Source organism: Musa acuminata, chromosome BXJ1-4 (assembly GCF_036884655.1).
Source record: "Musa acuminata AAA Group cultivar baxijiao chromosome BXJ1-4, Cavendish_Baxijiao_AAA, whole genome shotgun sequence".
Classification (NCBI taxonomy): Eukaryota; Viridiplantae; Streptophyta; class Magnoliopsida; order Zingiberales; family Musaceae; genus Musa; species Musa acuminata.
This window is the reverse complement of record NC_088330.1, coordinates 12,845,001-12,858,496: the sequence shown is the minus strand read 5'-3', so window position 1 is coordinate 12,858,496 and position 13,496 is coordinate 12,845,001. Positions and strand designations below refer to the sequence as shown.

The 13,496-nt window shown below is 41.0% G+C and overlaps 1 protein-coding gene across 1 annotated transcript; it reads right to left on the bottom strand.

The window, feature by feature from the left end:
* Nucleotides 1–2,470: 2,470 nt before the first annotated feature.
* Nucleotides 2,471–4,656, bottom strand: LOC103973714 (uncharacterized). Its single transcript, XM_009388356.3, has one exon. The coding sequence runs from the start codon at nucleotides 4,019–4,021 to the stop codon at nucleotides 2,525–2,527; it is 1,497 nt and encodes a 498-aa protein (XP_009386631.2). The 5' UTR covers nucleotides 4,022–4,656; the 3' UTR covers nucleotides 2,471–2,524.
* Between the last annotated feature and the right edge of the window lie 8,840 nt (nucleotides 4,657–13,496).

Genomic DNA, 13,496 nt, shown 5'->3' with positions numbered 1-13,496 from the left:
TTTACTTGTACATTTTTGGTCCCTCGGCCTCCTCATGTATTCTTTCCCTTCATTTGCGGCGCTCCAGTATCATCAATCAAATGTCCCGAGCAACCATTATCTTCCTGAGAAGCTTGATTGTACTATTAATTCAGTTCGGAGGCTGGTTCGGATTTATTGCATGTATATATTCCATATATCTGAAAAGAAAGAAAGAAAAAAAAAAAAGAAAAACATTGGAAACCATGGAGGGAGGGGGAGATGGAAAAAGAAAGATGTTCATTGATGTGTTTTTTTTGCTTCTGCAGCACACCTCTCTAAAATAAAAAGAACAATCCGCAGATTTTTCTCATTTCAGGATGTGGGTGTATGTTAAGTTTTAGTTGCTCACTTTGTCGGGGTTCTCGTTTGGGTTGGGTTTCTTGCTTCTCAGATGACATGATGATGCCGATCCTCTTCATCTGGCTGTTCTTGCCCCAAAACTGTTGCCTGGTTTTGAAGGTTTAGATCTGGTGGGTGGTGGGTGGTGGGCTATTAATTGCCTGCCTGTTGGATGCATTCATTGTTTCGAAATGACCCGCCCCCTGTTGTTCGCTCCACTCGTAGAAATACTCCTCCAGTACAGTGACAGCGACACAGAGGAGTAGGAGGATGCCTCCCCGTTCTAACCAATGTGAAGTTGTTCACCTTCCTCCTCGTCGGCAAGTGCTAACGCGGAGGAGATGGGAGTCGAGATGGCATTTCTTCGATGTACCCCCGTCATATCAGTCTTCGTCCTCCTCGACAGAAACACATCCGTGAGTCAGACATGCACAGCCGGCCAATTACCGATACCAAACTAGCTTCTTCCCCATCATCATCATCATCATCATCATCATCATCATCATCTCCTCCCTTCTTCGGTTGGTCGTTGGCAGATGTTCCCAACCCGTGACCGTTGGGGGTGCCCCCACAAACCTGCGCAGCATTATGGAACGGCACGCCCCTCATTAATAAACCAGCGGGTGGGTGGCATCGCGTCTCGCCCGTGATCTCTGCTGGTATGGCCTCATCGACCATCCTTGTTATCATTTACTTCTTCTCCACTGGTCGAGGAACTAATAGTGCATTCGTACTGCGCTCTCTCTCGTTGGGTTGGAAAAGCCCGTTCTTTTCGGATGATCCAATACATCTTCTTCATCTGTCGTTTGCATCGCTCCTGTGAAAAAGACCTCTCTCGCTTCGCGTTGGGTGGGATGCTTGTCCTTCGACTTACGTTACGGTAATTGAGCTATCACGATCAACTCGAGAACGGTCTCCATGGGGAGCCGATGGCTGGAAAAGAAACGAGGCGCTGAGCTCACGATCCCAAAGAAAGACAAGACAACGCCGTGAAACGACGACAGGTGGTGGTGCCACCCAGGGGCACTAAATTCTCTGCAAGCAATCGGAATATATATTATTGGTAGGATGCTGAGGCGAAGGAGATGTAATAAATAGTGGTTGGAGTCCAAAAAGAGAGCGTCGAATCGCATCTATATCTGTGACTGCCCATCTGCAGGCCCTCCACCGCATGGTGCAGCTTTACAAGCTGTAAAGAGCACCGTCACCTGATGAGTTCCTGTGGGATTCTTGGATCCCAAAGCATCGCCAACCCTCTTTCCCATTCTCGCGGCGTATCGAAGATTCATTTGAAAAGAGGAGAGTACAAACGAACAAGGGTGATAAAGCAGGCAAAAGGCCATGCTATGCCACCTCTAAGGCCTACTACAATGTCGGTAGCGGACTAGGATGGATCCACCTGCTTTCTTTACTTGTTAGGAGAGAAGGGCTGCCCTTTCAATCATGGCCAGCAAAATGAACAAAGGCACAGAGGTAAGTGGAAGGAGGAACACTAGTGCAGAGGCCCTTACGAGAATCCGTAACCACAGCCTCGGCCACTTCCTTACCACAGGCCATGAGCAGTTGAGATATATATATATATATATATATATATATATATAAGAACTGAATCTTATTTCTGGAATTAAAATTTGTTGGGAATTCAAAACCATATTAGAAATCCGACTGCAACCGTACGTAGTATTCCGGCCTGATTTGATTTGATTTGATTTTATTTTCCTATAGCAAAGTGGTTCGGTTTGTTCTAGAAAATGTTATCTTGTACATTGTGTTTTGTTTAAATCGACGTCCGACTGGGCCGGCAGTAGGCCTATGTCTCTGCCGGCCATAGGCCTTCTGCCGGCCTTCCTGACTTGGATCCCCAACTGCTTACACGGCCGCCACACGTCGTCGAGTGGAGATGGGTAAAAAGGCTTCCTTTCTCGAAAATATATGGTATGTTCCGAGTCCGTACCGAACGCATGCTCAAGTTTCCTCCACGCTACGAGTCGGAAGAGTCACCGAACAAAGAGAGCCCATTGATCTTCGGAAGAATGGACGATCCTTCCTGACTTGAGATTGATGATGCTGGCCTCACGCGCATTGTATCAAACAATTGGTGTGCTCAGAATTGAACTCGAAACACGCATGCTTGGCAATATAAAGTCGCAACAAAGGAATCAATCTAATCGAACGCCAAGGGGTACCTGCAGTATGTCTCGTTCTTAATACACAGAAACAACCTCTCGTACGCGGAGGCCATCTTGCTGGCGGTGAACATGGACTTGGCGTACTCCCCGCACGCTCTCCCCCTCTGCGCCAACCTCGCCTTCCCTTCGCCCACCACCTTCTCCAACACCTCCAGCAACGCCTCCACGTTGGGCGAAAACGTGTACCCGAACTCCTCCTCCACCACTATCGTCCCCTTGATGCTCGGGAACCTCGTCGCCACCACCGGCTTCCCGCACTGCATCGCCTCCATCAGCGTCAAGTCCAACCCCTGCGGCCTCAGGGTGGGGTTCAAGAACACGTCCAACGAGTTGTAGAACCCATTCAGCTTCGAAGGTGGCACCGGGCCGAGCGCGATGACGTTGACCCCCAGATCGGCGTACCGCTGCGCCCAAGGCCCCGATCCGGCCACCACCAGATACACGTTCGGGTGCCTTGACAGCAGCTTGGAGAAGGCTTCGAAGAGGAGCGGATGGCCCTTGTCCTTGACCAGCCGCCCCGCCACGCCCATCACCAAGGCTGCGCCGCCGGGCAGTCCGATTTCCGCCCGGAACGCGTCGCCGAGCCGGGTGTCGGGTGCGAATTTGTCCTCGTCGACGCCGTTGAGGATGACATGGACTCGGCCCGATGGGATCTGGTAGACATCTCGCAGCATCTCCCCGGTGCTGTCGCTGATGGCTACGTGGTGGGCGTAGCTTCGGAAGAACCTGATCTCGTTCAGCACCTTGTAGATGGACTCCGCCAGGCTGCGGTTGAATGCCGGGGTCATGGGCTCGTCGGGACCGCGGGCCAGGTCCTGGTAGATGCCGGAGTGCAGGGCCTCCAAGGAGATGCCGTGCCAGGACACGACCAGGTTGGGCACGTCGCGGGCCCAGCGGTGGAACAGCGCCACGCTCTCCGAGTGGACCACGTCGAACGGGCCGCCCCGCGCCGCCTCCGCCTCGTACAGCCCCCACGCTTCGTCGCACCGCCAGCGGGCGTCGGACAAGAAGTGGAGCCGCGGGCGGCCGGGCTCCTCCTCTTCCTCTCCGCCTTCCGGCAGACGCTCGCCGGACGAGGGAGCGGAGGTAAAGACGTGCACGCGATGCCCGCGGCGGGCGATAGCGGAGTGGAGGGTGAGGGCATGGCGCTCCATGCCCCCGGGCGCGGTGGCCACGGGCCATTTGCGGGAGAAGACGGCGATTCTCAGGACGGTCGGAGGGGGACGGTCGGACGTGAGCCTGAGGCTGTTCCAGGAGAAGTCCACGTGGCGGAGGTCGCCGGAGAATGCTCTCCTAGAGGAAGAGGAGGCGGCGGCAGTGGAGCAAGGGGAGAGGGACGGGGAGTGGAGGAAGAGGATGGCCACGGCAGAGAGGGTGAGGAGAAAGAGGAGAATGATGTGAAAGCTGGGGATGAGCGAAAGCATGTTGGAGTGGGGCTTCTTGGGGCGGTGGAAGGAGGAGGGGAAGGCCATCGACAGGGATCAGAGATGGTTTAGTGCTGCTGTGATTTGTGTGCGGGGGGCGAGAAGGAGAGAAGAAAGAGCAGTGGGGAAGTCGGCGTGGAGTTAGGCGAGAGTTGGAGACGGTGCGTTTCTCACGCCCCCCATTCGGTGCGTTTACTTGGTGTGGTGTTTGGCTCATTTGCACGCATTCTTCTTCAGCCATTGGGAGTCAAACACAGCATGACTCGAAATGTGGTGAGAATCGACCTTCATTTTTATCATGTGGTGGGGGGTGCCAAGAAAAGAAAAGAAAAGAAAACAAAACAAAACAAAAGCTGTTGACTACGCTGGGATGGGGTTTGCTTCTCAAAGTTGCTTCGCTTCCCTTCCCATCTCGACATGGAAGATCACCAAAGACACCCGCCCAATGATGGATGGTCTGCGTGAGATCTGAGCCACCGCCTCGCAGGATTCCTAATACACCCACGCTTTTTATCTTTGGGCCTCCGACGACACACAGTTGCGAAAAACATGATGATCGATTCCACATTCGTCGACTCCGGTAATAATAAAATGTTGTTGGTTTTGGGACGCTGGCCGAACTAGTCGTCGTCCATCCAGATTCTATCAAGCAACCCACTTCACATTCTAGTATTATGCTACGTAACAAAATACGTATATATCATGCCGATGTGACGGTCCACTGGAGATCATCAATTCATTGGACGTGATCGATGAAGTATTATCGTGCTTATGAATTCTGGTTGTAAGCAACTCCGTGAACTGTTTCGCAACAGGTGGCCTATTTTTTTTGTTTTTGTTTTGTTAATCTTCCGAGAGGGCTCCTCCTGTCGTCGCGTTCACTGCTTTCAAGTTAGATCCTACTTTTTAGGCGCCATCGAATCTCGAGAGACACAAGCATTCATGACGGTGATGCAACTCATCACCCCTTCTCTTGGATCGACGACGACAGGCACGGGGCCAACCGTCGGATTCGGTGCCCGCAGTCCAAATATAAAAGTCATACGATGGATCTGCCGACTGACTGAGTTGACTTCGTAGTGTTAACAAAGCAAATTGCATGGGTGACTGTCCTTTTAGTGTTAGAATAGTACTGTCATCCGAAGGGCAAGGTAGCTAGTACTTAATCGCCGCTAAGGAACCCGACGAGAAGGGTATGCACATCCTGTGAAGAAAATAACATTCGAATATATATATTATTGGGCTGACAGCTCGTGGTTCAGTTACAGTGGGCTTGAACAGTCAACAGTCCATTTTCTTTCTTAATTTAATTTTAATATATATTATGAGATATATGGTGACTACGAAAATAGGTAAAAATAGAACAGCAACGAGGGCAACAAGGTAGATTTTTACAGTAACAAAAAGGAGGAGAAAAAGATAGAAATCCAAGAAGAAAGAAAGGGAAGAAAACAAGGATAACACAAAGAGACTGTTCTCAATCATCCAGTAGTGTTCTTATATCATGTTAGATCAAATTTATAGTAGATTTTTACTGTGATTACTTGAGGAGAATTAGGAAGGATTTAGAATTTTGAACACAATGACGTGATCTTTGTATCCCAGTTATTTTCTTGTGATTGTTGCTAGGGTTTTGGGCAAGGGATCGAGATTTGTATATTCATTATTCTAGTGGATTATCTCTAGTTTGCCTCATGGTTTTTACCCTTCATTTTGGAGAGATTTTTCATATAAATCTTAGTGTTCTATTTGATTGTGATTTCATTTAATTCCGTGTTATAACCTACTAGTATTTGTTCATATACAAAAATTTATTTCTCTTTATATCCCATCATATATGCCATTGGTTTACTTTCCATAGCGTTCCTTGACTATAACACAATTGTATAAATGATAATACTATAATCATTCGGATATCTTCTAAAAACACATATTTTTTTATGTTTTAAGAAAGGGGTTCCTTGACTATAACACAATGTGCATGTGCAGGCTGGAGGACGGGGAAATAAGTATCCATCTACTTCAAACCTGAAGGACTGGCCAATTGAAAGCTAATAATCTTAATGTTGCACCACAGGCCACCGGACCACTATCGGAAGTTTAGGCTATCAGGAAGGAAGCTGCGCTCGGCTTCCTCATGAGGTGCGTGGATGCCGATGCCGCACCACAAGTTAAAGTGACGCCACGATGGATGTGCTGCAGTCACCATCTTCACCAAGCAGACGGAAGCATTCTCTACTAGCCAGTTGTGGGGGCGCATAACAACTTCACTTCCTAAACTGCGAGGTGCCTGCTCTCCAAGCTACCCTCTTCTGGCTTCAGATGAGCCCATGACCACAACCATGTTTCTGACATCAGATAATTCCCCATATCGCCTCTGCACTAATAATTCTTACAAAGATGTTTCTGATCCGATCCTTTGCTGCCTCTTTCGAGTGTACCCTCTCACTCATCACGTCTTGACATGGGAGTGTCTAATTTGTTACAATCTGTTCATATAGATCTTGTTGATGACATGATATTTTTTTCAGCTAACAATATTGCCTCATAATCTTCAACTCAAGCCACCCAAATATGATAGCTCATCAACATATTCCTTGTACAAAAATAAAGCTGTCTCAAGGTGCTTTTCTTCATAACCAAGGAATGTATTAAAGGAGTTGGTTAGCAGTTGTAAAATACTTAATTTTGAAATTTCCTATATATGAAGGGTTGTTTCATGCACTAGTATTTTTGTTTATATTGAGGGCAAAAAGACTTTAGAAACTAATGGTATTTTGGCAGAAGCTCTCTTGGAGTTTTCACTTAAACTTTGTATCTCTTGGATGCTTCCTTGAGTGGTGAGTCTTTTATTTTAAGTTCTGTATCCTTATTTAATTTCCTTAGGGCAGTGAACTTTCTGTATCCCTTTGTGTTTTTAAACTAGGTGGTAAGCTGTTTTTTGATCTTATTGAAGTATTATCGTGAGTTCGTACATTTTCTATCTGAAAAACTATACTTTCGATTTTCTTTTAAAATCTATTCTACTTTGCCCCCCCATTCTGCATCAACCCCGGTATCAGTTTGGTATCGAAACTAAAGGCTAGAGATTATGACAAAGCGAAATGAAAACGATATAGTTGATGAAGGTAGTTGCTAAGAAGATGATGTTGAGTCAGTGAGGCTATAACTACGAAGATGATGTTGAGTCATTGAGGCTGCAACTATGAAGATTGTTGCGTAGTCTATAAGAAAAAAAATGAAATAATCCAAGAACTTCAAAGTATACACAACCAGCATGAAAATGATGTCCATGAATTTACTTCTGATGATGATACACCTCATCATCCAAGGGAGTCGAGAAGATTTCGGGCAAGAGATGGAGTCCAAGACGAGTGGTAGAACAAATACAATCCAAGATTAGATATTCCAGAGTTTGAAGGTAAAATTAATGTTGATAACTTTATTGATTGGCTTAATACAGTGGAAAGAATTTTTGATTTTCATGAACTACTAGAACAAAAGAAGGTAAAACTTGTAGTACTTAAACTTAGATGTAATGCATCTTTTTGGTGGAAAAATCTGAAGAAACAAAGAGAACGTGAAGGGAAGAGTAAGATCGTGACAGGAAAAAATGAAAAGAGAGCTGAAGAGAAAATATTTACCTGACAATTATCGGCAAGAGATATTAATCAAAATCCATGATTTTAAGCAAAAATATCTTAGTTAGAAGAGTACATAGTAGAATTTAATAATTTAATATTAAAAGGAGAGCTTGTGGAACTAGAAGGGCAAACCATTGCAAGATTCTTAGGAGGCTTAAAGTATGAGATTGCTAAAGTTGTTCAACTACAGTCATATTGGTCTTTATGTGAGTAAGCTGGCATTAAAAGTTGAAAAGCAACAGAAGTTTGAAAAGAGTTCTCGGTACGGTTCAAAAGAAGACTATTCAAAAGGAGGAAGTTTAAGCCTACTGTCCAAAGCAAGGTGATATCGAAGGTGCAAAAAAAGGGTGAAGAATCTGCTGGCAGTAAAAAAACACCTAATTCTTTTACCTTAAGTGGTCGAAAATACTTCAAATATCATAGTTTTGAGCATATTGCTTCAGATTGTCCAAATAAGAGGATTGTAACTTTGGTTGAAGATCATAGTGATGGAGGAGTAGATGTGTAATCACCGATAATTTCTCCTTAACATAAATTAATTACTATAAATGATGTATTACTTTATTACTAACTTCTATATCTATGTACTATAGTTAAGAAAATAATTAAATTTAGTTTCCTTAATCACATGGATAAGTTAGAAATTCTACTAATCAATTAAATTATTAATTGATTTATTTTCTAATGAGTGATTTGATATTCAGGAAGTAAATAGTTTATATTCTATTTTTGTGAGCGAACAATAAGAGATGAATATTATATTACTTTCTTTGTGTGTGAAAATAAATAAAAAATAAATAAAAAATAAAAAATAAATTATTACTTATCTTTCGGGGAGATCTCATCTTCTCCTATATAAAGGGGCTACTTCTCCCTCATTCTCACTAAGCCTAACAATGGGAGAATTGAAGAGATGACTTCCCGAGGAGATTGATATCGAGGAAGGGATAATCAAATAGAGGTAAGATCCTTTCTTTTTCAATTAGCTTTGATTTATGTTTTGAAATCTTGATATTGAGATTATTATTATTTTAAGATGCATAATGATGTTTTACTTTCGAAATTTTATGAGTAGTAAATAATGATAATTGATTTGTGATGTTATAATGATTATTTGATTTATCTCGATCTCTTGAGCTTAAGTAAATTTTAATATTAATTTAATTATTAAAATTCTTATATTTGGATTAACATAGTAGGTCTAATTTATTTAATTATATATATCTATGTTTCAAGAATTATATATTAATTTTTATAATGTAATTAGTTTTAAATTTAATATCATGAATTTAAAGTTTTAATTAATGAATTTGAGTCATTCTTTAATAATTTTAAATGTTGAAATCTAATTTGATAAGTGGAGTCTAATTGGGGTCTGACTTGAGTCAAGTTGATCGATCAGATCGAATCGACTCAACCCATGTGGTCATATACGACCTAGCTCATGTGACTAAGTACAATATAGCCCATGTGACTTGGCATGACCCAACCTATATGACCGAGTAGAAGCCAACCCATATAGCAAGGTACGACCCAACCCATATGGTTAGGCATGACCCAACCCATGTGGCTAAGTACGATATAGTCCATGTGGTCATGTATGACCCAACCCATGTGGCTAGGCATGGGCCAGCTCATGTGGCTAGGTACGATCCAGTCCATGTGGCCATGTATGACCCTACTCATATGGTAATGTACGACTTAACCATGTGGCTAGGCATCAGCCAGCTCATGTGGTTGGTATGACCCAATCCATGTGGTTAGATATGACCCCAACTCATGTGTCTAGGATCAACACGCGAGCCAAGCAAGGCCTAGTTTAATGGCAAGGCTCAGCCCAACTTATAAGTGAGGCTTAGCCTAGTTCATGAAGTTAAGCCTGCCCAGCTATATGATTGACATTAGACATATAGTCGCTCCTTTTATATAACCCGTCGTACTTCAACTCAACTTAGTACTTGGAACATGTATATGCAGTGTATGTGGAATATGTATATGCAGTGTATATGACCCGTCCAAGACTCAGGTGGGTTGGTTCAATTTGGGTTAGCACTATACAACATAGTCCAATTTCCTCTCTCTCTATTAGTTCGAGCTCATTAATTGACTAAATCAAATAGTTTGATCAGTTAAAATCGGTTTAGGGTGATTCCACACTAACTTGACTAATTCAAACCTATTTGACCTAATCGAGATCAATCAAATATAAATTAGACCAGTCTAGGGTGATTCTAGACCAGTTCTATAAGGATTTGATGTTGGTTCTATTAGATCATATTCAAATTAAGTTTGGTTTAAGTCAATTGAGCTCTTTCAATTAGAGTTTTGGTTGATTGAGGACTATTGAGATATTGATATTTCATGCTTTGATGATTTGATGAATTTAAAGGTTTTATCTGAAGATGTCATTTGAAAATAATTATTAGTTTTTTATTTTCTTATGTTTATGAAATTGATATTATGAGTATCATGTAGTAGATGTGACTAGACTAGTAGTTCACATTGGGAGTACAACCTGTGAAAGGAGCTACGTGCCCATCATAGTGCGGAGCTACCAATGAACATAGTCTAGCAAATTTACATCAAGTATGATCTCTCATAATATTTAATCATATTGATTTCTTGATATATGCATGAGTGATTGGATGAATATAAATGAATGATCATAGATGTTTATGTATCCCTACCGAGGGTAGGTATGGCGATTCCCTTCGGGGATTAGTGGGCCATCAGACATGATGGTTAGACGGTTCCTCCATCCGCTGTTGGGAGGAACGTGTCCTCATTTAGGCGGGTGAGGAATACCACTCCATCCGTTGTTGGGAGTGCGATATGGATTATCTCCATCCGCCGTTGGGAGGAATCCATCCCATGGAATATGCCTCTCCATCCGTTATTGGGAGAGTGCACCATCGGGTGATGTACACCTTTATTATTATATATGTGTTGCATGTGGCTGATGCATGATTTTATTTATTATGCAAAAAATTATCATCATTTTTCTGATGCATAAGTTTTAGACGAATAGATATATTTTCTTATTGAATCATTGATACTTGTTTATATTTCATTAAATATTGAAGATTAATTTTATGATTTTTTTGAGGTTCCTATACGTATGTGTGGTTGCTAATATATTTTTATTTTATATTTATTTTCAGAGTAATTTACTATTGTGTAATAGATCTGAAGCTTAGGTGGAAGAGACTTGTGACCCTATTAAGAAGATGTTGTCATTTTTTCTAGTTAATAAAATATTTACCACTGTAAAGACAAGGATTTGAATTCAAAGACGAATAAAAAGAAAATGAGAGAGCTTATTATATAAATTATGGATAATAAAATATTAATTTATTATTCTTTTTATAAATTCGGGATGTGATAAGATGAAGCTGACGACGAACCAAAATATGATGAAGATGAGGAAGAGGTTACTTATGCAGATCATGGTTTGTCTATTGTATTGCAACGTAGCTTACAAGTGTCTTATATGGCCGAGGATGAAAGTTGGGTAAGAAAAAATGTGTTTCACACTAAATGTACTTCTCTTGGCAAGGTATGCTTGGTGATCATTGACAATGGCAGCTTTGAGAATGTGGTATCTTTGGAGATGATACGAAAGCTAAAGTTAGACATAATCCCTCATCCATATCCATACCAATTATGTTGGTTGCAAAAAGAAAATGATATCAAGGTAACTAAAAGATGTTTAGTTTCATTTTCTATTAGCAAGTATTATAAGGACGAAGTATGGTGTGATATTGCTCCTATGGATGCTTGTCATTTGTTATTGGGAAGACCTTGGCATTATGATAGAAGGGTGTTGTATGACGATTACAAACATACTTATTCTTTTAAGGTGAATGAAAAGAAGATTATCTTAGCTCCATTACAACCTTCCGAAATTAGTGCACCAAAGAAGGAAGTTAGTACTTTTATGTCCTATGGTGAGTGTGAATTAGACAAGGGTATTCATGTTTTGGCCCTAAAGTAGTAGAGGAGAATGAACAATATAAGAAAACACCAACAATCATAAAACCAATCCTGGAAGAATTTCAAGATGTTATACCGGAAGAGATTCCATATGGCTTTTTACCTTTGAGAGATATTCAGCTTTACATTGATCTTATTCCGGGGGCTATTCTACCTAATAAGGCAGCATATAGAATGAGTCCCAAGAAGCATGAAGAACTTCAAAAGTAAGTGGATAAGTTGGTGAAAAAGAGGTTAATTCAGGAGAGCATAAGTCCTTATGCGCCAGCCTTGTTGGTGCCTAAGAAGGATGATTCTTGGAGAATGTGTATAGACAGTCGCACCATCAACAAAATCATAGTGGACTATCGTTTTCCTATTCTAAGGTTAGATAATTTACTTGATCGATTGTGTGGTGCTTATATTTTCTCTAAAATTGATTTGAGGAGTGACTATCACCAAATAAGAATGAGACCCAGAAATGAGTGGAAAACATCATTTAAAACTAAAGAAGGCTTATATGAATAGTTGGTTATGCAATTTAGGCTATCTAATGCTCCTAGCGCTTTCATGAGATTTATGAATCACATACTTAAGTCATGCATTAGAATATTTATTGTAGTTTACTTTGATAATATATTGGTATACAACAAAAGCGAAGAGGAGTATATGAATCATCTGAAAGAGATCTTTCTTATTTTGAGGTAACAAAAGCTTTATTCTAATATAAAGAAGTGTGATTTTTTTACTTCTAGTGTTATATTTTTGGGGTATGTTGTTTCAAAAGATGGAATCATGATGGATCAAAATAAGGTAGAAGTTATTCTCAATTGGCCAACACTTGCTTCATTATATGATGTAAGGAGTTTTTATGGCTTAACTTTCTTTTACAGAAGATTCATCAAGGATTTCAGCTCTATTATCGCTCAATATATGAAATGTGAAAAATTCAAATGGATTAGTCAGGCTAATTATGTTTTTGAGCTTTTAAAAAGAAAGGTGACCAAAGCTCCTATCTTAGTTCTATCAAATTTTGACAATGTGTTTGAGGTTGAATGTGATGCATCTAATATGGGAATTGGTGCTGTTTTGAGTCAAGACGGAAAATCCATTGCTTTTTTTTAGTGAGAAGCTGAATAATACAAGAAGGAAATATTCAGATCATCGGAGTTAGTTCATTTATTGATACAAGAAGCTAAAATATTCAGAAGGAACTTCTTATTCACAAATTGCTTTTTTTTAGTGAGAAGCTGAATGATACAAGAAGTTCTATATCATTTATTGAGCTTTATCTCATCGGAGTTAGTATCTTCTTGCCAAGCCATTTGTGATATATTCAGATCATGAGGCATTAAAGTTCATTAATCACGAGCACAAGCTAAACAATAGGCATGTAGCTTGGGTAGAGTTTTTGCAATCTTATAACTTTACAATCAAGCACAAATCTGGTGTTCAAAATATAGTTGCTGATGCATTGAGCAGAAAGCATTCTTTATTATCAGTAATAGATATCAAAGTGGTTGGATTTAAAACATTCAAAGATCTCTATAAATATGATTTGGATTTCAGCTTAATTTGACAGAATTGTAAATCAGGTTCCTTTCAATAATTTTCTATCTTTGATGATTTTCTTTTTTGAGTTAATGTTTTATATGTTCCATCTTGTTCTTTGAAATAAGTAATTATAGCTGAAGCTCACGGTGGTATTTTGGGTTGATATTTCGGTAGAGACAAGACTCTAGCTCTTGTTCAATCAAATTTCTATTGGCTTAAGCTGTTTAGAGATGTGGAGAGACATATAAAGCAATGCCGAATATGTCATTTGGCAAAAATAAGAAGTCAAAATTCTAGATTGTACACTCCATTGCCTGTGCCAAATGCTCCATAGGAGGATATGAGTCTTGATT